We start from the raw sequence: 26,111 nt of genomic DNA, 5'->3' as shown, positions 1-26,111 counted from the left end.
AGTCATTGCAATGGAGCCTTGACAGAAGACCAGGTTTCTAGAGGTGGTGAGGCAGGGGGAGGGCAACTTCACACTTTACCTGGGGAGCAATGTCCTGATGCTCTTGGACATCCCTCATGCTGCCAATCTGAGGAACTTTCTTTGTGAGGCAGCAATGATACCCTCTGCTCTGGGGCTACCACATCCCAACCTTACTGACAGCTCCGAAGACTGAGCACACTGCTCCCTTTTCCTGAACCTTCCTCCAAGCTAATTTTCCGACTGTCAGGCAATCAGCAAAGCTGTCTGTCCTCCTGGCATCACTGCCAACACTAAAGCAGCCACCGCTCAGATGCCCTGTTGTTGGAAATCTGAGGGGAATCTGAATGAGTGATCCAGGATAATGGGCAGGAAGCAGGGACAGTCTGGATAACCAAAAGTTCAAATGTAAAGTACTCATTTCTGTTTGTAGCCAAAACAACCTGCTATCTTTTTGACCCCACTTTCAAAGAATTACTCACCACAGGTGACCGCAACTGACCTATCCAGGAGCCCTCTAGCAGACATGTGACTGGGCTCTGGTACAGGTGCACACCACCCTTTCTTCTGCAGATCTTGAAACAACTATCCACGTAGCATCCCAGAGAAGGCACTGATGATGACCCCATTTTCAAGCATAGACATCAAGGCACGGAGAAAGTTGACTACTTGTCCTGAATCATACAGTACGTTGAGGAGCCAGTTCCATCGAAAGGATAATATTTTACATATTGGGATGGGGGCAGTATTCAGAGCAGTGTTGAGGTATTTCCTGAGGCCCTGAGGTTTCTTCCTGAGGAAGTAGCAAGGCTATTTTTTAGCTCTGGGGCAGGGTAGGTCTGCCAGAAGTGGAAGAGGACCAAATCCACATCCCATGCAAAACAAACAAACAAACAAAGACCTGTTGCCATTGAGTAGATTCTCGCTCATAGTGACCCTGCAGGATACAGTAGAACTGCCCACAGGGTTCCAAGGAGCCACTGGTAGATTCAAACTGCAGACCTTTTGGTTAGCAGCCAAGCTCTTACCACTGTGCTACCAGGGCTCCTATGCAGCTGCTTTAATTATTTCACTGACACCTGCTCCACTGCCCACTCATCTGAGGCTCCACAGGTTTGGTACCCCCGTCTTGAAGAGAACACTAGTTGAAATCAATGTTTTCCCCTCACCACCCATTGGCCTTGAGTCCATTCTGACTCGCAGCAACCCTATAGACAGAGTAGAATTGCCCCATAGAGTTACCAAGAAGCAGCTGGTAGATCTGAACTGCTGATGTTTTGGTTAGCAGCTGAGCACTGTGCCACCAGGGCTCCAGCTCTCCCCATAGGCCACAAAATCACACCTCTATTTCACTCTGCAAGACTTTTGAAGTGACATAAGTTATAGATTCAGAATAGCCTGTGACGTGTGCCTGTTCCAAGTCCACTGGGTTATACATGAGTTCCCAGAGAAGAGACAGGCTCTCACTCCGAGTTGTTGGTTGAGCTGGCACAGAGCAGGGCTACAGGAAGACACAGGGAGGAAAACTTTCAGAGCAGCAGGGCAGTCCACACTTACCTTCCAAAGAATGGATTCCTTGCTCCTTGGAGGTCTTGTAAACACTACTGAAATCATCTCCAAGGTTTGGGTCAGCCCCAGCGGCAAGCAGGACCTGCACCACACTGGAAGAAATCAGACAGAAGTGTCAGAAGCAGTAAAGGCCAGGAAGCAGACCCATATTCTGAAGCATGTTTGTGGGTTGCATCTGCCTCTGCTCATGTGCGTGGTTCAGTGGAAAGAACATGGACTCTGGGAGTGTACAACGGTAGGAAAGCTGGCTTGGAAACATACCAGCTGAGAGCTCTGGACAAGTTACTTAACCTCTCTAAGGCTCAGTTTCCACAACCACAAAATACAAACTATTCAACAATTACTTTCAAATAGCCTATTTTGTACTAGTCACTGGTCCAGGTGCTGGGATTTGTGCCCTCATGGAGCTTACGGTCTGTTGGAAGGATAACAATTCGGCATAAAATTACAGCAAAATGTGTTGAAGGTTATGGTGGGAGAAGACTTTTGTGCAGAGGGAGAACAAAGGAGGGGATCAGGGAAGGCCTCCCAGAGGAAGTGGTATTTAAGATATTTAAGACTTGAAAGCTGAGTAGCCAGATATTCTATAGTGAAGCAGGTGGACCCAACACACTTACAAATCCTGGTGGCAAGAAAGCAGAGTGCTGGATCTGAACAGAAAGAAGCTGGAGTAGAGAGTGTAAGAACAGTGGGAGATGAGGTAAGCAACAGAAGGGCTGAAAGGAGAAGTGACATGATCATATATTCTCTTCCTAATTACAAAAGATATACTTGCTTTAAAAAAAATTCAAATCATATGGAAATAAATTAAAATGTCCCCTTATGTCTACCTCTTTAGTCTAAATTCTAAGAGTAACCACTATTTAGAGTTAGAAAAGGTCTGTTTCCTTCCAGACCTTTCCCATTAGAAGTAACTCCAGCGGCTGTGTGAGAATAGACTGGAGGGAGCAGGCCCTGAGGCAGGGATCTGTGCTGGGTTGTCCTGAGGTTAAATCAGGTACGTTTATAAAGCATTGTGCACAGCATTTGACCTAGGAAGTGCTCCATATGTTAGCTTCCCTTCTTTCTCCTTTATGTAATGTTGCTGCTAATGCTTTCCTTTTTGCTCTGATAAAATAACGGCTCAGGTTCACAAAATTCATAAGGTATAGATAATCGAGGAGAAAATGCTTTCGTATATATAACATCCTTCCAGTTTTTCAAATGAATATATACACATCTTTATTTATACAAATGAGATCATACATAAACTCTCTACACACACACACAGCCTTCCAGGAACAGTAATTAAATATTCATCTATAACACGGTTTTTAATGGTTGCACAGTAAAAGACTATTCCATACTTTATGTAATCAGTCCCCTATTGTAAAACAATTAGATTGTTTTTAATATTTCAATATTGTAAATAACACAATATCCCTGGTTATTTTCTTTGGATAAATCCCTAGAAGATGAAGTTCTAAAGTCAAAAAGTATAAGCATTTTTAAAGGTTTTGATAGATATTACTAAACTGCCTTTCAGAAAATTATACCAATTTTTATTTTCCCTAGCAAAGTATAAAGTATGAGAGTAACGGCTGTCCCTTCCCTTCAACAAAACAGGGTATTTATTTTCCTTTTTCAGAATGTGTTAGTCCAGTAAACAGGAAATGGTATCACATTGCTGTTTCAACTTGCATTTCTTTGATTACTAGTGAAGCTGAGCTTTTTTTTTTTTTTTTTTTTAATGTTTAAAGGTCAGTTGTATTTCTTTTCTCACGAATCCCTTATTTATGTCCTTTACCCATTTTTCTCTTGGTATGTTTATCTTTTGCTTATGACCTTTAAAACTGTTAATGCTTTTGAAGTCCTAAATGGTAAGCATTTCAAACAAATTACTTGTATTATCATAACGATTAAAAAATTAAATTTTTAATTTTTTCCTCTTTGTTAGTTTTTCTAATCTATAAACCAGTAGTGTTGATGGTTTTCCCTGTACCAACTGGTTTGATTATTATTACCTTCAAAGGACATCGCGCTTGGCTATCCATTTGCCAAATGAATGAATGAATTCCAATAACTTCCATGCATACCAACACAGACTCATTATAGGTAAGTCCAAGAACCGAAATCCATCTTCCATGTAACTGAGGTTCTTCTACATCTGATCAAACATAGCCAGGTGTGTCTCCTGTGTCTATTTAACCTTACCAAAAAGGATTTTAAAAATTACCTTTCATAGGTAATTTATCCAGAATATGAATTAAGATCTCAACGAGAAGGGAGAAGGGTCTTGGAGCAGCTGAAGTCCATGTTCAAACTCATATACTTAATTCATAGTAGAGTTCTTCAGGTTCTACCTTGGAGACTCTTTACTCTCACTTTACACACAATCTGGGTAAGATCGCATTAGTTTTCCTGTTTCCCATAAGATTAAAGCCAAGAGGGTATAAAAAGGCTGTTATATACGGGCACACTAACTGAAGGCAGTGAGAAGCGGTGTCTGGTAGAGAGATAGCATGGTGCAGAGGTTAACAACACCAGCTTTAAAGACTGGGACCATCTGAGCATTGAAATGAATAACGACAGTAATAGATTATAATCCATTAAATAAGATTTGATGGGTCCCTACTGAAAATAAATTAATAAGTGAATGGGGGAGAAGGGAAGGCTCTTCCTTGTTTTAGAATGACAACTAATAAATGCAGAAGGAATGATGAAATCAGAAAATCACCATTTTGTAACAGTAATTATCAGGGATAATAAGAGTATCTAGTTCATACGGCTGTGTTTATGTATGTAAAGTGCTTACAACAGTGCCTGGCACATAATAAGTGCTCAACAAATACAGTTATTATTACTATGTCACTAAATCCGGTTGAGCTGTGGGGAAGTCAACAGAAGTATAAACTGTGACACTTAAATTGGAAAGACCATGTGGCTGGGTTCAAAACAAAGCTCTACCATTTCCTTACCAGAATAATGGGGATACTGATGTCTCTCTTGCAGGTTATGAGTAAGGTAAGTATGTAAAACTTTGTGTTGTTGTCGTTGGGTCTGCTGAGGCAGTTCCTACTCATAGCAACACCATGTACAACAAAATGAAACACTGCCTGGTCCTGAGACATCCTCACAGCTATTGTTATGTTTGGGGCCATTGTTGCAGCCACTGTGTCAATCCATCTCATTGAGGGTCTTCTTCTTTTCTGCTGACCCTCTACTTTACCAAGCATGATATCCTTCCCCAGGGACTGGTCCCTCCTGAAAACATGTCCAAAGTACATGAGACAAAGTTTCGCCATCCTCTCTTCTAAGGAACATTCTGGTTGCACTTCCTCGAAGACAGATTTGTTCATTCTTCTGGCAGTCTACAGGACATTCAATATTCTTTGCCAACCACAATTCAAATGCATCAATTCTTCTTCAGTCTTCCTTATTCATTTTCCAGCTATCACATGCATATGAGGAAACTGAAAATACCACGGCTTGGGTCAGGAGCACCTTAGTCCCCAAAGTGACGTCTTTGATTTTTTTTTTTTTTTTAATGCTTTAAAAAGGTCTTTTGCAGCATATTTGTCCAAATGCAATACGTTGTTTGATTTCTTGATTGCCGCTTCCATGGGTGTTGATTGGGGAGTCAAGTAAAATGAAATCCTTGACAGCTTCAATCTTTTCTCCGCTTATCATGCATATTGCTTATTGGTCCAGTTGTGAGGATTTTTGTTTTCTTTATGTTGATGTGTAATCCATGCTGAAGGTTGTAGTCTTTGATTTCATCAGTAAGTGCTTCAAGTCCTCTTCACTTTCAGTAAGCAAGATTGTATCATCTGCACATCACAGATTGTTAATGAGTCTTCCTCCAACCCTGATGCCCGGTTCTTCTTCATATAGTCTAGCTTCTTGGATTATTTGCTCAGCATACAGACTGAATAGGTATGGTTAAAGGACAGAACCCTGACGCACACCCTTCCTGATTTTAAACCATGCAGTATCCCCTTGTTCCGTTTGAACGACTGCCTCTTGGTCTATGTACAGGTTCCTCATGAGCACAATTAAGTGTTCCGCAATTCCCATTCTTCGCAATGTTACCCATAATTTGTTAGGATCCACAGTCAAATGCCTTTGTCTAGTCAATAAAACTCAGATAAATATCCTTCTGATATTCTCTGCTTTCAGGTAAGATCGATCTAACATCAACAATGATATCTCTTATTCCTTATCCTCTTCTGAATCTGGCTTGAATTTCTGGCAGTTCCCTGTAGATGTACTGCTCCAACTGTTTTGGAATTATCTTCAGCAAAAATTTACTTGCATGTGATATTGATGATAAAAAAAAAATAGTGTTCGGTAATTTCCACATTCTCTTGGATTGGGCACAAATACAGATATCGTCTAGTAGGCTGCCCAGGTAGCTGTCTTCCAAATTTCTTGGCATAGGCAAGTGAGCACTTCCAGGATTGCATCTGTTTGTTGAAACATCTCAATTCAATTTCTGGAGCCTTGTTTTTCACTAATGCCTTCAGTGCAACTTGGACGTCTTCCTTCAGTACAATTGGCTCTTGATTATATGCTACCTCCTGAAACGGTTGAATGTCAATCAATTATTTTTGGTAGAGTAACTCCATATATTCCTTTCATCTTCTTTTGATACTTCCTGCATTGTTCAGTATTTTGCCCCTTGATTCTTCAATACTGCAACTCGGGGCTTGAATTTTTTTCTTTAGTTCTTTCAGCTTGAGAAATGCTGACTGTGGTCTTCCCTTTTAGTTTCGTAACTCCAAGTATTTGCACATTTCATTACAATACTTTACACTGACTTCTTGAGCCCTTTGAAATCTTCTATTCAGCTCTTTTACTTCTTCATTTCTTTAGTTTACTTTAGCTAATGTAAGCTCAAGAGCAAGTTTCAGAGTCTCTTCTGACATCCATTCTGGTCTTTTCTTTCTTGCTTGCCAATTTAATGCCCTTTTGCTTTCTACATGTATGATATCCTTGCTGTCATCCAATATCTCACCTGTTTTTTGGCCATTAGCATTCAACATGTCAAATCTATTCTTGAGATGGTCTCTAAAGTCAGGTAGGATATAATCAAAGTTGTACTTTGGCTCTTGTGGACTTGTTTTAATTTTTTTAGCTTCAATTTGAACTTGCATATGAGCAATTGATGGTCTGTTCCACAGTCAGCCCCTGGCCTTGCTCTGGCTGATGATATTGAGCTCTCCATCATCTCTTTCCAGAGATATAGTTGATTTCATTTCTGTGTATTCCATCTGGTGAAGTTCATGTGTATAGTCACTGCTTATGTTGTTGAAAAAAAGGTATTTCCAAAGAAAAGTTCATTGGTCTTGCAAAATTCTATCAAGCCATTTCTGGCATCATTTCTATCACCAAGTCTGTATTTGCCAACTACTGATCCTTCTTCTCTGTTTCCAACTTTTGCACTGTAATCACCAGTAATTATCAATGCATCTTCATTAACTGTTTGGTCAATTTCATGCTGCAGAAGTTGGCAAAAGTCTTCAATTTCCTCATCTTTGGCCTTAGTGGTTGGTGCGTAAATTTGAATAATAATTGTATTAACTGGTCTTCTTGTAGGTGTATGGATACTATCCTATCACTGACAGCGTTACGCTTCTATATGTGCAGCATATTGAAGAAGCTCCACAAATACAAGCTCTTTCTCCTTTGTCCATATAATTTTGGTGATAACAACATGAATCTGGGTCTTGGTGGGTACCAGATCTATACCTGACCACCCCCATGACTCATTTGGCACAGCCCGCTGTCAAGAAGGCAGTTCTATATTTTGCCCGAGTCAGCTTGTTTTAAAATCCAAGAGGTAAGATTTAAACTCAAAGGGACAATAATTTGGTTAATTCTCAGCTGTTGTGTCCAATAAACATTCAATCACACCCTCTCCCATGGCAGGCTGTCCCTCTAGGCAGCTAGTGTCACTAACTCTGCTACCTGGGTCTCTCCAGGTTCGAGGGTATTGATTCCATCTGTCCAATTTGCAGGCTGCAAGACGTGTCCAAGCAACCAAGTATGCTGCCCTTGGGGACAACAGTAGTCTAGCAGGATGGGAAAGAAGAGTGACTAGGCTTGGCCCTGGGGCTGCTAACCCAATCAAAGTGAACGGGCAATTCGCTTCACAAACTTGGAGGCCAACGAGGGTAAGCATCCAAGCTAGTGACTCATCCCATAACCTCAGAGAAGATTCCCTTCACTTTTAATAAAACTTACAATGCAGCAGCCCTAGAGAAGTACTTTGGAAATGAGACAATTTCTGCCTTTTTTATGTTTTTTGCTGAGGCAGAAACAAATCCCCAAACTCAGACTTGTATTTGGGAGAAGTGACTTAGATGGGGAGATAGTGAGTTAGCCCGCCTGGCTGACAAAGGGAGTATAGGATCAGCAGTAAAAATGGAATTTAATGGGCACACAGGAAGGCAGGCACTGCTATAAAGAAATGATCCACCAAAGGACAACTTTAGCCTCCTCTCTGTTCTGAGGCTGTTATACTGGCTGCCATGTTACAGGTTTGGGTTTAGGGATGACTGCCTTAAATTTGAATAAAAAAAAATTGAATAGCTGGTACCAACTAGGCTGTGGTATATGGGCCAGTCCTCTGAGCTTTTAATAACTGGACTAAAGGGGACAGAGTACACCATCCCACTCAATCATGTTTTCCCTACAAGCAGGAATCATCTCCATTCAAAGGAACTACACTCAGTACTCCATAGGCAACTGCTGGGCAAAGGCTTTAAGAATATCAGTTATTCTCTTAGATAGCTCAGCGTTTGGCCTCTGTGGAAAGATATATCTACCAATGCCATATCAGCTTCAAATGCTAGAGATAATTTCCAGATATCCTATTTTCCTTACTAAATTGGGGAATCAGAGAACGTCTGTAGTATAAGAAGATAGGGATTTGCAGTTATCCTTTAGTGATTTAGCTCTAGTGGCCTTCCTGTGTGTCCACCAGAATCTGTTCTGCTCTTATCTCTGCCCAAGTGAGTTGGCTCACCAAAAAGACTGGGCCTTGCAAATACTCAAAGTGAAGGTTGTGAAGGCTAGCATCAAACTGACAGGCTGGCACAGGAGCAGCAACAGGACAGAGCTAGCCATGCTGGTGGGTGGTGGCCACTGCAGTCCTGGAAATCTAGCAAATTTTAGGTTTTAAAGATTAGGAGAAGCCAAGTCCAGAGCTTAAGATCTTGACAAGAATTCCACATGTAAGTAGGAGTGGTGAGCTCTGACCCTAGGCTGAGAGCTGTGTTCTTTCTGCCTAGTTTATAATGCCTGCTGCTGCTATAAGGGTCTACTTTTTCAAGGGTACAGAATGTGTTTAAGTAGAAGGAAGACAGCAGTCTAATAATATCTTCTAATGTACATATTTCCTACATGGCAGGCACTGTTTTAAACATTTTAAACATTTAAACATTTTATAGATACTAACTCATTTATTCCTCTAAACAACTCTAAGAGGTAGGTTACACATAAGAAAACTGAGGTACCAAGGGGTTAAGAAGCTTGTTCAAGGTTACACAGCTGTTAGGAATGGAGTTGGGATTCAAATCCGAGGAGCTGGAATTTGAAACAAGGCTACACACTCCATGTTTCTATCACTACGCTATGCTGACTCTCATTTCCCTATGTTGACTCCCAGGTACCTAACAGTCTTTGGGTGTACTTTGTTTCAACTCGGGGTTTAGTAGAAATGCTAAGATCAGAAAGCCCAGTAGAAAAATGCGGCAAGATTATGAACAGGCAATTCCCAGAGAAGGAAACCCAAAAAGGATGATTAAGCATATGAAGAGATCCTCAAGCTCATTTCTTATTAGGGAAATGCAAATTAAAACAACGAGATGTCACTTTGAAATTAACATATCGACAAAAGTTAGAGCTGAAAAACACCAAGTGTTGGTGAGTACATGAGGATTCAGGGTGCTTCATACCATTGGGTATCAGCTGGTGCTACCATTCTGGAAGCCAATCTTGTAGTACTTTGTCAAGTTAAAGCACCTTACTCTATGACCCAGCACTTCTGCTCCTGAGTTTATATATTCCAGAGAAATTCTCACACAGGTCTATAAAGGGACACGCTGGAGATATTTATTGCAGCATTTTGTGTCAAAGTGGAGTTGCAGGCAATCTAAGCCTATCACTGGGGGAACAGGTAAGTTAAATGTGGTGATATACACTATGAAACACTATGCAGTGTTCAGAAGCAACAGCTGGATATACATGTAGCAACATGGATAGATGATCAAAAAGGGTTGGTCTCCCTATCTCTTTCTATTTATGCATATAATTGAGCCTAAACATTTGTTCCAAAAGTTTATTCCTTTAAGGGAATCATCAAATTACAGAACTGCTAACTCTTATGCTGATCTAGTTACCTTGGGGGTTAAAGAATTAAGGACCCAGCTAACACACTGAGTCCTGTGAATTTCACCAGAGGACATCAAATATGGTACTCCCTCTGCTGGGAATGTCCCCCCTGCTTCAGGTGGTTAGTGCTCATTCACCTTCAGGGCTCCTCAGCAACACTGTCACCAACTCCACTAAGTCTTCTCTAACTCCCAACCTGGGTCCATACCCTTCCTCTTCGTCTGCACAGCACCCAGTACTCACCTCCCTTGCAGGTGGCCCTCATCATACTGTATCAGGATTACCTCCTTAGATTTATTCGCCTTTCCCACTAGACTATGGGGTAAGGGCCATGTATCAACTTTATTTCCCAGCTTTCTGCCCAGTGCGTGGATATAACAAGTGGTCAGTATGTTTTCTAAATGAGATATGAATGAATGAAATGATTATTTTATTTGGTGGGAAATGGGGGAGAAAGGTGGAAGGCAGATTTTTCAGCCCTGTGAGCTGTCTCCCTCTTGAGGGTCTAAACTAAGCCACAGGTGGTTTAACTGTGGACAACCCCCATCTTCCTCTCCTGAGCACCAAGCCCTTTTTGGGCTCTGGGCAGTTCCCAGACAAAGCAGAGGAAATGAACAGAAGAAATGTCCCTATGTAGCAGCTCCTGGGGTTCGAGGAACTCCCTTTGAAGCCCTAGCCCTCATGAGGCGTGTTTTAATTTGCTGATCAGGTTGTAATTAGATTAGAGGTGGGAGCACATGTAGGACTTGGCCTGCACTGACCTTGCTGAGCTCTTGTTTTCAAGGCAGTGGGTAGTCACAATGCAGGGGAGGACAGTTAAATCAATTGAAATTAAGGCTTTCTCTTTTCAGTGGCTGGAGGGGTTTGGGGTCCTCACGTTGTTTAGGGTAGAGTGAGAAAGCCTGTGGTGTGAGCTGAGGCCGGTGCTGGGCCAGGCGTGTGTCAAAGACGGCTGGCAAGCAGCTGGAGTTGGTGAAGCAAGAAAGGCAGTGATCCCAGCTCCAGGTCGTCCCCACACAATGTCAAGCTTCAGAAGATGCTCTTCCAATCCTCCCCACCACCCCAATTTAAAACAGAGAGTGAAAGTGATGCGTGTCATGGTCCCAAAGAGAAGACAAAGAATAGACAAAACTATTCTCAACTCAGTGCACACCTCACTGAGAAGAGGGAGCAAAAAGGTTATAATTCAGGAGGTTTGCTGGAAAGTCAAATAAACTGTGGCTCATTCAGTAACCTGGACTACTGGCTGGTCAGGAAAGCAGGGTGGCCTGACCAAAGGCCCTGGATGTGTTAAATCCAGAGGGCCTGTGGCATGGGAGCATGAGCTCAGAGTGGGGAGGGCAGGGAAAGTTTTCATTTTAAAATCAGATTCCTTAGAAAATAAATTAAAGATTAGGTAGGAAGTGAGGTACCTACGTAGAAAATGTGCCCTAATTTCCTCAAATGAGGAAAATAATCTTTTGTTTACTTATCCCAAAAGGTAAGAGTCAATAATCATAATAAAGCAGCAACAGTGTGTTAGGCACTTCATATTCATTATTTCAGATGCTTGTAACAACTCTGTAGTGAGGTACTATTCACATTTTATAAATGAGTAAACTAAGGCTCAGCAAGATAACATGAGCTGCCCAAGCGTACATATGAAATAAGCAAAGGAACCAAGATTCAAACTGGGCTTGTCTGAGCCCAAATCTGGTGCACATTCCCCTATACTACACTGGTTTTCACCCATCTGACCTTCCATTAGTCTGTCTTATCATCCCATAGTTATTGAGTCCCTTCTACGTACCAGGGACAGTGGTACTTCTAAACAGTAGTTAAAGCAAAGCAGACCATAGCAGCTAGCTGGTGGGAATGACTCAGACGGACAAAGGTCAAAGTGGTGGGCCCATACAGAGGTGAGGTTATTTGGGAGCAAGGCTCAAGGAGGCATGGGATAGTAAGCAGAGGGCAAAGGAATCAAGATCACCCATCACAGGGTTTCCAGGACAATCCCAATTTTACATTCTTAGCTTGTCCTAAATACACATCCATGTCTTTCAATCTATATAGTTGCCAAAGCAATGGGCCAGTGTGGTCAAACTATGGTTGTTAGGGTCCCCTCCACCGCCCCCCCTCCCCCGCAGTATAGGCATGGACGAGGCTCTCTCTAGGCAAATGATACAGAAGAGTACGATGGGCTGGTATATCTTAGACTTTGGATGAAAATTAGGAAAATAATAATAATAATAGCACATTGACACCTATTGTGCACTTAGTATGTGCTAGACATTGCACTAAACAGTTTTATGTACCATAACTTCATGTTCACGACCACCCTACGCTGAGGTTAAGTACCATTATTATTCCATTTCGCAGATGAGCGCTAGTAAGAGATAGAGCTATGTTTTCAACTTGGGCCATCTCATTTCAGAGCCAGTGCTCTTCACCATCATGTTATACACAACTAGACTGTGTCTCCCCAAAGTAAGGACTGACTGTGCCTTGACCATCTCTGCTTTCTCACAGGACAGTAAATGCTTACTGAATTAATTCACTTCTGGAGTCAAAATACCGCTCAGCTGACTCACACACTGAGTTTTTAGTCAACACCTAGGCTTTCCTTCTTGAGTGTTGCTAAATTGGGCCTTCCTCATCTTAGACTTTACAGTTCATTTTTTGGTTTTAAGTGTAGATCTATATATATTTATGCCCACTAATTTTTATCGCCATAGATTTAACCATTGCGCTAGCATAGTGAAATCTTTTTTATACCCTCCAATACTTTTAGCCAACGTAATAGCTATCTCTTCACACTTCATTTAATCTGCCAATTTGGTTGGCATTTATCAATGACCTTAGTGAAATCGCTGATGTAACTATTGAATAGGACAAAGCCCTGTGGCTCACCACTAGAGTCTTTTCTCCAGTCTGATGTCCATTCATATATAAACAATGAAGCAGGTCATTCACCACTTACTAGTCTGACAAGACTATTGTCCACATCCTACTTCATTCATGTGGATATCATGACAGAGTCAATACCTTCCTGAAACCCAGACATATCCACAATATCTACTGTAGACCCTTGACCCACCAGCCTGGCAGCCCAATTTAAACATGAGGCTCATGTCACAGGGTGGGTCTGGTGTCTTTTAAAGAAGAGAGGCAGGACTGGGCATATCATAGTCCCCACAATGGAACAGCCCCTCCCAAACCAGCTGAACTGGATGACCACTGGATGCTCTCCTGTCCCCAAATGACATACTCCACGAACACAGCACTGAACATAGAGCCCCAGGACAGGATATGGTGTTGGGGGGGATGTGTGCTCTGAGACTGTCATGTTAGGCAAATGAGCTGGCACTGCTTTCCAGGGAGCAGTATCTTAAGTTGCTTGAGGTTGACGTGTGCATCTGCCAAACTAGAAACGGGTGCATGCTGGAATTGGAATATCATTACTATGAAACAGGATTATCTTGAGCAACGATTCCAAATGGGATTAGAGATGACTCTTTGTTACTCAGAGATAATCGGCCACAGCAGCAGGGGTGGGAGGAACAGCAAGCCCAGCACACTTTTCTAGGGGCATGGTGCTGACATCGTGGGCACCTGGCCAGCACTCCAACCACCCGTCCTTGCTGGGAAATACTGGGCACTATCCTGTGCTGGGCAGGGGGCCACCTGGGCAAGAGCCAGCCCCACATCAAAGCGCCTTGCTCTGGGATCCCAAGTTCTGGGCCCAGCTTCTTGAATGAAAAGAAGTTACAACAGACTTATCTTGCCAAACTCTACTGCTTCTGAGTCACTTATGAGATGTTGATGAGCAATAGGTACTAACTCCCACCTTAGCCAGAGGTAGGTTTACCTACGGGCTATTCACTAACTTCCTCCTGGGGCTACCCATGAACAGCAGAAGGCAGAGTATTGCTAATAATAATAATTAAGGTACTATCACTACTATTAACTAAAACAGCAAACCCTTATTGAGTGCTTACTATATATCAAGTACTGTTCTATGTACTTTACATATATTTATACATTTAAACCTTACAAAAGCCTTTTGAAGGAGATCTGTATATTGTCCACATTTCATGGCTGAAGAAATAATCACACAGAAGTGAAAGAACTTCCCCAGGTACATAACTAGTAAGAGGCAGAGCTTGGATTTGAACCCATGTGTGCTCGACTGCTAACCTAAAGGTTGAAGGTTCAAACCCACCCAGTGGTACCGTGGAAGAAGGAAGAAAAGACTTGGTGATCTGTTTCCATTAAGGTTATAGCCAAGAAAACCCAATGGAACAGTTCTACTCTGTAACACATGGGGTCACCACGAGTAGGAATCAAGTCAATGGCAACTAACAACAAGAAGTCTAGCTCTCTAGCCCATGGATGCACAACACGCTAGGCTGTCACAGCCTGAGAGGGTCATGACCAACCCTGTTGGTGAAGGCCTTTCTTTCACATTCTCTGGTCTCCAGACCCTGCCAGTTTCTCCTGCGAGCTCTGGTACATTCCTACTTTTTCACCTCTGTACCTATGCTCATGCTAGTCCTTCTTCCAGAAATGCTGTCTTTCTACTCTCTACTTTTGTCATTCAAAATCCTATTCATCTTTCAAGGCCCAACCCATGTAAAAGGGCCTCCTCTCATGGTCATCTCTACACAATGTGATCTCCCCCCCAATTCCAGGATTGTATGTGGTCTTCCCCATGGCACCGACCACATTTTGCCTCATTCTACAGTCTAAGTGGGAATTGTCTTACCCCTTTTCTATCAGCTTCTTGAGGCCACGGAGTGTGATCTGTCTGTTTTTATATTCTCAAAATCAGCACACAGTAGGTCATCAAGAAACTCTGATTGAGCTGACTTGACCACTGGTCCCAGCACCCCTTGGTCTATTCCATGGCCTTGCTCCTTGACCCTTCCTTCCAGAATTAGTATAGTCCAGTGGGAAGAACAGGGTTTTGGGTTCAGAGAGACCCAAGTTCAAATCCTAACTTGCCTTTTCACTAACTGGACAATGCCTGGCAACTCTGAGTTTCTTTTTCCCTACCTGTAAAACAGGGATAATAATCCCTCCCTTTCAGGGCTGTAGTGAGGATTAGAGAAAACATGGGAAGTGCTTGACTTGGGTCTGGCACCTGGATAGTGCCCAATCAACTAGAACCATCACCATCACTACAGTCAGAGGATCAGACAGCACAAAGCCCTGCTTCTTTGGGCAGAAGGAATTACTACTCTGCAGCACGAAGCTAGGCTGAGAATAGGCTGGTGACTCTGGGAAGAGGCTTGAGGGCCCCTAAGGACCTGTACACAAGCACAGGTGCAGGGGTGCTCTACCTGCTCTGCATATGGCTTGCCAGCAAGGAAGTGGAGCCTCCCAGCAAGGCTGCCACTGGTCCTACAGTCAGGGCAGCACCCCTCTGCTCTAAGAACACCTGTGGAGCTGTCGTGTGGTGGCCAAAAAGAAAGGCCTGTAAAACCTCTTCTGCAGGACAGCAATCTGGCTTGGGCTGTTGGCTTCTTAAAGATGGGTTTGTTAAAGATGGAGGGAAAATAAGCAAATGCTAAGAATAAATGACTGCTGTGAGAGAGAATTAAATGGTCTTCAGCCAAGGATGGCGGCATTTTAAAATTAACAAAGCCCAGGTACCACATCCAGGAAGGCCTTGGCAAATGCGTGTTATCCACTCATTAGCTCAGCTCCTCAGGGACCCTGGCCAAGCAGGGAGGGCAGTGCCGGGAACCAGTCCTTCCGATGCTGATGAAATGCACTCCGGGAGAAAAGGCAGAAGGAGGGAGGAGACTCTTGTGGGGAATTTCAAACAGTTCTGCTGGAGCCCTGTGCTGTGCCTTGTGCTTCTCACTTTCTCCTCTGAGGCAGGGGCCTGTGAAAGCAACCAGCCAGTCCAGGTAGATTCAAATCTGAACCCTCCCTGCCAACCCTCTTTCAGGATCTTTGGTTCCTAAAGTACTGCAATGGTCTCACTGTAAAAGGTAGTCTTCCTGCACGGCAGTCCAGGGACTGGGAGCCCAAGAATGTGTGGGAGGTCAAGTTCCCAGTCTTGCACACTAGAACTTTCTCCTTGCTATAAAGAAGAATCATACGCTTTGTAAGTTTATATAAATCCACGGGATACCACGATAAAATGAATTTATCACTATATCATCAGTAATTATACTTCATGGTATCACTGATGGTGTGAGTTCATAAATCTTCATTCTCTACTAACAATCAGTATAGTACTCTAATGTGAGATACCATCAACAATAAGAAGTTAAAACATTCCTGGTGGCCATTAACAATATGAATTCATTTTGACACTACTATAAACATGAATTTTCAGTATGCCACTGGACACAATTAATAGTGAGAATTAGAGAGACACGACAGCTTTTTAAGAAAGTTTTTAGTCAGTTTATTGGGGTATCATTTACATATGGTAACATTCATCCTTTTCAAGTATTCAGTTAGATGAGTTTTGACAATTGTGTACAGTTGTGTAACTACCACCACAGTCAAGATATAGAATATTTCTATCACTCCCAAAAAGTTCCTTTGTGCCCCTCCTCTCACTCCTACCCCCTGGCAACAACTGATCTGATTTCTGTCTCTAGAGTTCTGCCTTTTCCAGACTGTCATATAAATGAAATCATATAGTAGGTAGCTTTTTTGCATCTGGCTTCTTTCACTAAGCATAATGCTTTTGAGATTCATCCATGTTGCTGCATGTATCAGTAGTTGGTTCTTTTTTTATTCCTGAGTAATATTCCATTATATGGCCTTACCATACTTTGTTTATCCATTTATTAGTTGTCGAATATTTAGGTTCTTTCCAGATTTTGACAATTATGAATAAAGCTGCTATAAACATTTGTGTACAGCTCTTTTTATGGACATACGTTTTTATTTCTCTTGGGTAAACACCTAGGAGTTGGGATTGCAGGGTTGTATAAAAAAATGTATGTTTTAACTTTATAAGAAACTACCAAAGTGTTTTCCAAAGTAGCTGTACTATTTTCTATTCCTATCAGCACCGTTCTATATGAAAAATGGGGCATCAGGATTGGAGAAAGACTCATTAACAACCTGTGTTATACAGATGACACAACCTTGCTTGCTGAAAATGAAGAGTACTTGAAGCACTTACTGATGAAGATCAAAACCACAGTCTTCACTATGGATCACACCTCAACATAAAGAAAACAAAAATCCTCACAACTGGACCAATATACAACATCATGATAAACAAAGAAAAGATTGAAGTTGTCAAAGATTTCATTTTATTTGAATCCACAATCAACGCCCATGAAAGCGGCAGTCAAGAAATCAAACGATGCACTGCATTGGGCAAATCTGCTGCAAAGACCTCTTTAAAGTGTTAAAAAGCAAAGCTGTCACTTTTAAGACTAAGGTGCACCTGACCCAAGCCATGGTGTTTTCAATCGCCTCACATGCATGCGAAAGCTGGATGATGAATAAGGAAAACCAAAGAAGAATTGCCACCTTTGAACTGTGGTGTTGGCAAAGAATATTGAATATACCAAAAACCAAAAACCCACTGCTGTCGAGTCGATTCCAACTCATAGCAACCCTATAGGACAGAATAGAATTGCCCCATAGTTTCCAAGGAACGCCCGGCAGATTTGAACTGCGGACCTCTTGGTTAGCAGCCGCAGCACTTAACCACTGTGCCACCAGGGTTTCCACTGAATATACTGTGGACTGCAAAAACAACGAACAAATCTGTCTTGGAGGAAGTACAATCAGAATGCTCACATACTTTGGACATGTTATCAGGAGGGATCAGTTCCTGGAAAAGGACATAATGCTTGGTAAAGTAGAAAACAAAAACAAAAAACAAAACCAAAACTGTTGTCATCGAGTTGTTCCTGACTCATAGCAACCCTATAGGACAGAGTAGAACTGCCCCATAGAGTTTCCAAGGAGCGCCTGGTGGATCTGAACTGCTGACCTTTTGGTTAGCAGCCGTAGCTCTTAACCACTACATCACAAGGGTCAGCGAAAAAGAGAAGACCCTTAACGAGATGGACTGACACAGTGGCTGCAACAATGGACTCGAGCATAACAACGATTTTAAGGATAGCACAGCACCAGGCAGTGATTTGTTCTGTCGTACATAGGGTCGCTATGAGTTGGAACCGACTCACTGGCACCTAACAACAACGTCAACACCACATGAGAACTGCTCTATACCCTAGTCAGCACTTGGTATTGTTAGTTTGTCTAAATTTTAGCCATTATAGTAAGTGTGCAGTATTAACTCATTGTGGGTTTCATTTGCATTTTCCTAATAACTTGGCAGTTTGAATCCACCAGGCGCTCCTTGGAAACTCTATGGGCAGTTCTACTTTGTCCTATAGGGTCGCTATGAGTCAAATTGACTCAATGGCACTGGGATTTTTTTTTAATAACTCATAGTTCTGAGTATCTTTTCATCTGCTTATTTGCCATTCATCTCTTCTTCGGTGAAGCATCTGTTCAAACTGTTTGCCCATTAAAAAAAAAAAAAATTACTTTGTTTGTCTTATTAAATTGTAAGACTTCTTTAGAAGCCCTGATGGTGCAATGGTTAAGTGCTTAGCTGCTAGCCAAAAAGTTGGTGATTCGAACCCACCCAGTGTATCTGCAGGAGAAAGACCTAGGGATTTACTTCTACAAAAATTACAGCCAAGAAAACCCTATGGGGCAGTTCTACTCTGTCACATGGGGTAGCTATTAGTCATAATAGATTCAACAGCAACCAAGAACAAGAGTTCTTTATATATTCTGGATGCAAATCCTTTATCAGACACACGTTTTGACAGCTTTTTTTGAGCAAGTAGAAATTAGAAGGGTCTATATCACACTGTTTTTCTTCCAAACTACTATCTTCTGCCCATATACTCTGATAAAGGGAATAGAAAAAACTGAATCTTCCAATTCAAGATATCTTAGTGCCCTCGGAGCCCTGGTGGCCTAGTGGTTAAGAACTTGGTTGCTAACCAATAGGTCAGCAGCTCAAATCCATCAGCTGCCAACTTGGAAGCCCTATAAGGTAGTTCTACTCTGTCCTATTGGGTCGCTATGAGTCAGAATCACTTGATGGCATTTTTTGTTTTTGTTGTTTAGTGCCCCTGGATAGAGGGCCAGGCAGTGCTTGGTACTACTAAAACTCATGAGACTATTTTTACCTCCATTCTAAGCACTCAACCAACACTAGGGCTTTAAGGAAAGCTACATCTGGAGCAATGACTGTCCTATAAACGGCTTTTGGCCCCCCAGTCTCTGCATCTCCCAAAGCCCTGTTCTGGTCCACCAGGTTCCTGGAATGGTCAACAGTTGTCACACTCCATTGCTGGCCATTGTCCACTGGTAAAGGTAGGAGGCTCCCAATCCATCCCTCAGTGAATGAGCAAACAGTGGGGCCTAGTGGCAGCATGGACATCAAAGTTGAGCAAACAGGCCTGGCAGGCCCTGCCTCTCCGCCTACACATCCTGCAAATGCCATCTGAAGGAGCTTCCCCAAGGAGGTCATGACTTTCTGCTTGTCACAGCACACATCAAAGTTTGCACCACACACGAACTGGGTGCATGGGTTCGAATCAAGTCGCCCAAGAACGGATACTCACCCATTGTGTCCAGTTTTAATCCTGTGTTTTCCCAAGTAATTAAGCCTTCTTGCTTATGAACTTGTGACTAAGTAAAGCATCACTGAGAGGTTGTAACATCAAAGTGTCTTCCACCGTCTGTCCTTGCTTAGTAAAATTGGATTTCTCTCCCTTCTTAAAGAAAAACTAATTGAATTTAGCTGAAGGCTGGGTATATTTGCACGAGCTGCTGAAGGCTAGGCTAAGTCACAGTGATCACCCTGGGTCAGAGTGCAACACAGAATGAGGCACCCAGACTCAAGCTAAACAAGTGTTTTGTGGCATGGGGCCCACGGACAGCTCTCTGTAGAGAAGGGGCCAGACCTCAGTGACTATTCCTTGAGTCCATACTACACCTCAAGCTGTTACTAGAACTGGCAAAAGGACTGTCCTGGTAAATCTTTGGCAGAACAGCTACTGATGACAATGGCCATCACATTACTCAAGTCCTTGATGTCACCAGTCCAAGTGAATGTCTTAAAGGAAAGGGCTGTTACTGCTTATTCTATGAATCCCTTATAGCCTAGCAGTTTAGCTTTAAACGATGCTTGCTGGATGCATAAAATGATAACATAAAGGAATGCCGGAACATAGTTGTTCTCTCCTACAGAATCAAAACTCTCTAGATCTATTTTTTGCCTTATTTGTCAAGAAAAGTAAATTTAAATCAAATATTCAATTTCAATAACTATAGGGAGTATAGTAAGGTCCCATTTATGTAAAATTATACACACACATATAGGTATATGTATAATGATCAATCTCCGGATACATGGATTTAAGATGATTGCTGCTTTTCTCTATTATTTTATAAAAAATAAATAAAACTCATTTTCAGAAAAGAAAATATCTGATTTATCTCTGATACAATTATCTTCGCTTTTATCAGTATGATTTCTAATCTTCATCTAGTTTTAACTCTCCTACGTACCCATATATTCGTATTTTAATTTAAGTCACCCCCAACCCTTTTTGGAAATAAAAGGAGTGAATAAACTAGAAATTAAGTTCTTATGTATACTTTTTCTCATTTTTTTACTGTAGTAAAATACACATAAACAAAAGTTTCCATTTTAACCATTCTTAAGCATACAATTCAGCTCCATTAATTACATTCAAAATGTTGTACAATCATTACACTATTTCCAAAACTGTTCCATCATCCCAGATAGAAACTCTGTACCCATTAAGTGATAACTCCCATTCCCTGCCCCACTCCAGTCCCCGAGCCCCTGGTATTCTCTGATCCACTTTCTGTCTCCGTGAATTTCCCTATTCCACATATTTTATATAAGTGGAATCATACAATAGGTTGTCCTTTTCTGCCTGGCTTCTTTCACTTAGCATGTTTTCAAGGTTCTTCCATATTTTAGTATGTATCAGAACGTCGTTCCTTTTTATGGCTGAATAATACTCCATTGCATGGCTATATCACAATTTGTTTATCCTGATATAATGATGGACACCTGAGTTGTTTCCACCTTTTGGCTATTGTGAATAATGGTGTAATGAACACTGGCATACAAGTATCTGTTTGAGCCCTTGTTTACAATTTTTTGGGGCGTTTACTTAGGAACAGAATTGCTGGATCATACGGTAAATTTATCTTTAACTTTTTGAAGAACTGCCAAACTCTTTTTCCACAGTGGTTGCACCACATTATATTTCCACTAGCAATGTATGAGGGTAACAATTTCTTCATATCTTTGCCAACACTTGCTATTTTGTGTTTTTTTGATTATAACCAAAAGCGGTAGCTCGTTGTGGTTTTGATTTGCATTTCCCTAATGACTAATGATGTTGACCATCTTTTCAGGTGTTTATTGGCCATCTGTATATCTTCTTTGGAGAAATATCTATTCAAGTCCTTTGCCCATTTTTTAATGTGGTTGTTTATCTTTTTGTTGTTGAATTGTAGGAGTTCTCTGTATATTCTAGATGTTTAACCCTTACCAGATGTCTTAGTTATCTAGTGCTGCTATAACAGAAATACCACAAGTGGGCGGCTTCAACAAACAGAAATTTATTCTCTCACAGTTTAGGAGGCTGGAAGTCCGAATTTAAGGTGCCAACTCTAGGCGAAGGCTTTCTCTTGTGTCAGCTCTGTAGGAAGGCCCTTGTCTCCTTTCAACATCTCTGGGCTTGGTATTCCTTGGAGATCTCCATATGTCTTGGGATCAATCTTCCTCTGGGTCTAGGAGGTTCTCAGCACAGGGACTCCAGGGCCAAAGGGCATGTTCCACTCCTGGCTCTTCTTCTTTGGTGGCAGGAGATCCCTCTCTGTGTGTGCTTGTTTAATCTCTTATATCTCAAAAGAGATTGACTCAAGATACAACCCTAATCCCACAGATTGTATCCTGCCTTGTTAATATAAATGCCTCTAATTCCACCTCATTAACATCATCCTGTTGCCATCAAGTCAATTCTGACTCATAGAGACCCTATATGACAGAGTAGAACTACCCCATAGGTTTTCCAAGAAGTGGCTGGTGGATCTGAACTGCTGATCTTTTGATTAGCAGTCAAGCTCTTAACCATTGTGCCACCAAGGCTCCATTAACATAATAGAGGTTAGGATTTACAACAAGAAGGATTACTACATCAAATCACAAAATTGAGGATAATTACATCAGATCACACAATGGAAGATTATTATGTAATACTGAGAACCATGGCCTAGCCAAGTTGGCACATAATTTTGAGGGACATAGTTCAATTCATAACACCAGATACATGGTTTGCAAATATTTACTCCTGTTCTGTAGGCTGTCTTTTCATTTTCTTGATAATGTCCTTTGATGGAAAAAATTTTTTAATTTTAATGAAGTCCAATTTATTTTTTCTTTTATTGCTCATGCTTTTGGTGTCATATCTAATGATCCACTACCAAATTCAAGATCATAAAGATACGCCCCTCTATTTTCTCCTGAGAGTTTTATGTTTTTAGCTCTAATATTTAGGTCACTGATTCATTTTGAGTTAATTTTTGTAGATGGTGTGACATAGGGGAACCCATGAATACTTTCTGAATTTTGTCCTATAGCACTACATTTCCTTTTCAAAATTAAATAATACATACATACTTAAACAAAAGTTCACAAGAAGTTAAGCTCCTTAAGGATAGAGACTCTGTATCACGAAGGATTTGAGCCTGGGGCCACCAGTATTCCCAAAGAGATGAAGGTCTCAGCTTTCAGCCTTGAATCAAGGGCTGCAACCCCTCTACTTTCTACTACTATAAAGCCAATCTAAAGACAGTTAACATTTTAAGAATAGCCAGTATGATTCTAGAAGGGTTTGGTGATTGATTATATGAGAATCAGCACACTTCTAATAAGGAGAAACCTACTGACAGACTCTGCTGGTAAAGACACTGACAGCCTTTGAGACTCTACTCACATGGCACCATTCCAATGAGGCTAACTCACTCACCTTGACCACTGACCCACTGGCATGCCCTTTTTACCCAGATTCTACTTTTTCTTTTTTTCCACAGCACCTCTTACCTTCTCACAAATAGTTTACTTATGCATTATATTTATTGTTTATTGTCTATCCCTGCCTAACCCTACCCACCAACCACCATTAGTATATAAATAAGCTCTATGAGGGCAAAGGTGTTTGTTTGTGACTGATGTATTTCAGTTACCTAGAACAGTACCTGGCAAAAAGGTAGGTGCCAAAAAATATTTGTGAAATGAATAAATCCAACCTGAGAATGTGCTATTTTCAATAAGAATCTGTCCTCCTCATAAAAACAGACCCAACTAAAATAAAAAGGATCATAACAGAGTACTACGAAAAACTATACTCCAACAAATTTGAAAACTTAGAGGAAATGGACAAATCTCTAGAAACACACTACCCACCCAAACTAATACAAAATGATGTTGAAAATCTGAACAGACCTATAACAAGTGAAGAGACTGAAAGATAATAAAAAAAAACTCCCAATAAAAAAAACCTCTGGCCCAGACAGCTTCACAGGAGAATCCTACCAAACATTCAGAGAAGAGCTTACACTAGTACTACTGAAATTATTTTAGAACATAGAAAAGGAAGCGATACTTCCAAATTCATTCTATGAAGCCAGTATAACCCTGATACCAAAACCAGGTAAAAACACCACAAAAAAAGAAAATTACAGACCAATATCTCTCATTAATATAGACGCAAAAATTCTCAACAAAATTCTAGGCAATAGAATATAACACCGTATCAAAAAAATAATATACCACAACCAAGTAGGATTCATACTAGGTATGCAAGAATGGTTCAACATTAGAAAATCAATCAACATAATCCACCACATGAATAAAACAAAAGAATCACAGGAGCATCTCAATCAACGCAGAAAGGGCATACAACAAAGTCCAACACCCATTCCTGATAAAAATTCTCAATAAAATAGGTATGGAAGGGAAATTTCTCAACACGATAAACGGCATCTATGCAAAACCAACAGCCAACATCATTCTTAATTGAGAGAGGATGCAAACATTCCCCTTGAGAACAGGAACAAGACAAGGATGCCCTTCATCACCACTCCTGTTTAACATTGTGCTGGAAGTCCTAGCTAGAGCATTAAGGCAAGAAAAATAAAGAGCATCCAAATTGGTAATGAAGAAGTTAAACTGTCCCTATTTGTGGATAAAATGATACTATACATAGAAAACCCAAAAGACTCCACGAGAAAACTACTGGATCTAATAGAAAGATTCAGCAGAGTTGCAGGATACAATATAAACATATAAAAATCAGTTGGATTTCTATACACCAATAAAGACAACAATAAAAAGGAGATAAGGAAAACAATACCATTTATAATAGCCCCTGAAAAAATATTTAGGAATAAATCTAACAAGGGTTGTAAAAGACCTATACAAACAAAACTATAAAACACTACTGCAAGAAACCAAAAGAGATCTGCATAAATGGAAAAACACACCACGTTCATGGATAGGTAGACTCAACATTGTGAAAATGACAATTCTAACCAAAGCAATTTACAAATACAATGTAATCCCAATCCAAATATCAAAAACATTCTTTAAAGAAATAGAAAAACTAATCATTAACTTTATATGGAAAGGGAAGAAGCCCTGGATAAGCACTACTGAAGAAGAATAAAGTAGGAGGGCTCACACTACCTGATCTCAGAACCTACTATACAGTTACAGTAGTCAAAACATGCCAGTACTGATACGACAGCATCACTGACCAATGGAAGAGAATTGAGAACCCAGATGTAAATCCATCCACGTATGGTCACCTGATCTTCAACAATGGCCCAAAGTTCATCAAGTGGGGAAAAGACAATCTTTTTAACAAACGATGCTGGCAAAACTGGATGTCCATCTGCAAAAAAATGAAACAGGACCCCATACATCACACCATATACAAAAACTAATTCAAAATGGATCAAAGACCTAAATATAAAGCTAAAAACTTTATTGATCATAGATGAAAAAACAGTGCCAATGATAGCGGCCCTAATACACAGCATTAACAGGATACAAACCATAAACAACAACACACAAACTCTAGAAGCTAAGCTAGATAACTGAGATCTTCTAAGAATTAAACACTTAGGCTCATCAAAAGGCTTCACCAAAAGAGTAAAAAGAGAACCTACAGACTGGGAAAAAAATTTTTGGTTATTGCAAATTAGACAAAAGTCTAATCTCTAAAATCTACAGGAAAATCCAATACCTCTACAACAAAAAGACAAATAATCCAATTAAAAAATGGGCAAATGAAATGAATAGACACTTCACCAAAGAAGACATTAAAGTGGCCAACAGACACACGAGGGAATGCTCTCGATCACTAGCCATTAGAGAAATGCAAATCAAAACCACAATGAGATACCATGTCACCCTGGCATTACTGGCACGAATAAAAAAAAAAAAACAGGAAATACCAAATGTTGCAGAGGCTGCAGGGAGATCAGAGCTCTTATGCACTGCTGGTGGGAATGCAAAATGATACAAGCATTTTGGAAAACAATATGGCGCTTCCTTAGAAAGCTAGAAATACAAATACCATACGATTTAGCAATCCCACTCCTAGGAATAAAAATATATCCTAGATAAATAAGAGCCGTCACACGAACCGACTTATGCATACCCATGTTCACTGCAGCACTGTTCACAATAGCAAAAAGATGGAAACAACCTAGATGCCCATCAACAGATGAATGGACAAACTATGGTAAATACACACAATGGAGTGTTACACAATGATAAAGAACAACGACGAATCTTGGAAGCATCTCATAACATGGATGAATCTGGAGAGTATCATGCTCAGTGAAATAAGTCAATCACAAAAGGGCAAATATTGTATGAGACCACTACTGCAAAAACTCATGAAAAGGTTTGCACACAAAAAGAAACAATCTCCGGTACTGGTACAACAGATACATAGACCAATGGAACAGAACTGAGAATCCAGACATAAACTCATCCACCTATGAGCAGCTGATATTTGACAAAGGCCCAAAGTTCATTAAAT

At 41.0% G+C, this 26,111-nt stretch overlaps 1 protein-coding gene across 2 annotated transcripts in view; it reads right to left on the bottom strand.

Annotated features, from left to right (window-relative positions):
* The window catches only part of CLPB (caseinolytic mitochondrial matrix peptidase chaperone subunit B), a 181,537-nt gene that overhangs the window by 113,257 nt on the left and 42,169 nt on the right, over positions 1-26,111 (bottom strand). For both annotated transcript variants that reach the window (XM_049889949.1, XM_049889948.1), the window contains exon 4: positions 1,576-1,679. In XM_049889949.1, the coding sequence (XP_049745906.1) occupies positions 1,576-1,679 (104 nt within the window). The remainder of the gene's footprint in view (positions 1-1,575; positions 1,680-26,111) is intronic.

Source organism: Elephas maximus, chromosome 7, assembly GCF_024166365.1.
Source record: "Elephas maximus indicus isolate mEleMax1 chromosome 7, mEleMax1 primary haplotype, whole genome shotgun sequence".
In the NCBI taxonomy this organism is placed as follows: domain Eukaryota; kingdom Metazoa; phylum Chordata; class Mammalia; order Proboscidea; family Elephantidae; genus Elephas; species Elephas maximus.
This window is presented reverse-complemented; position numbering and strand designations above follow the sequence as displayed.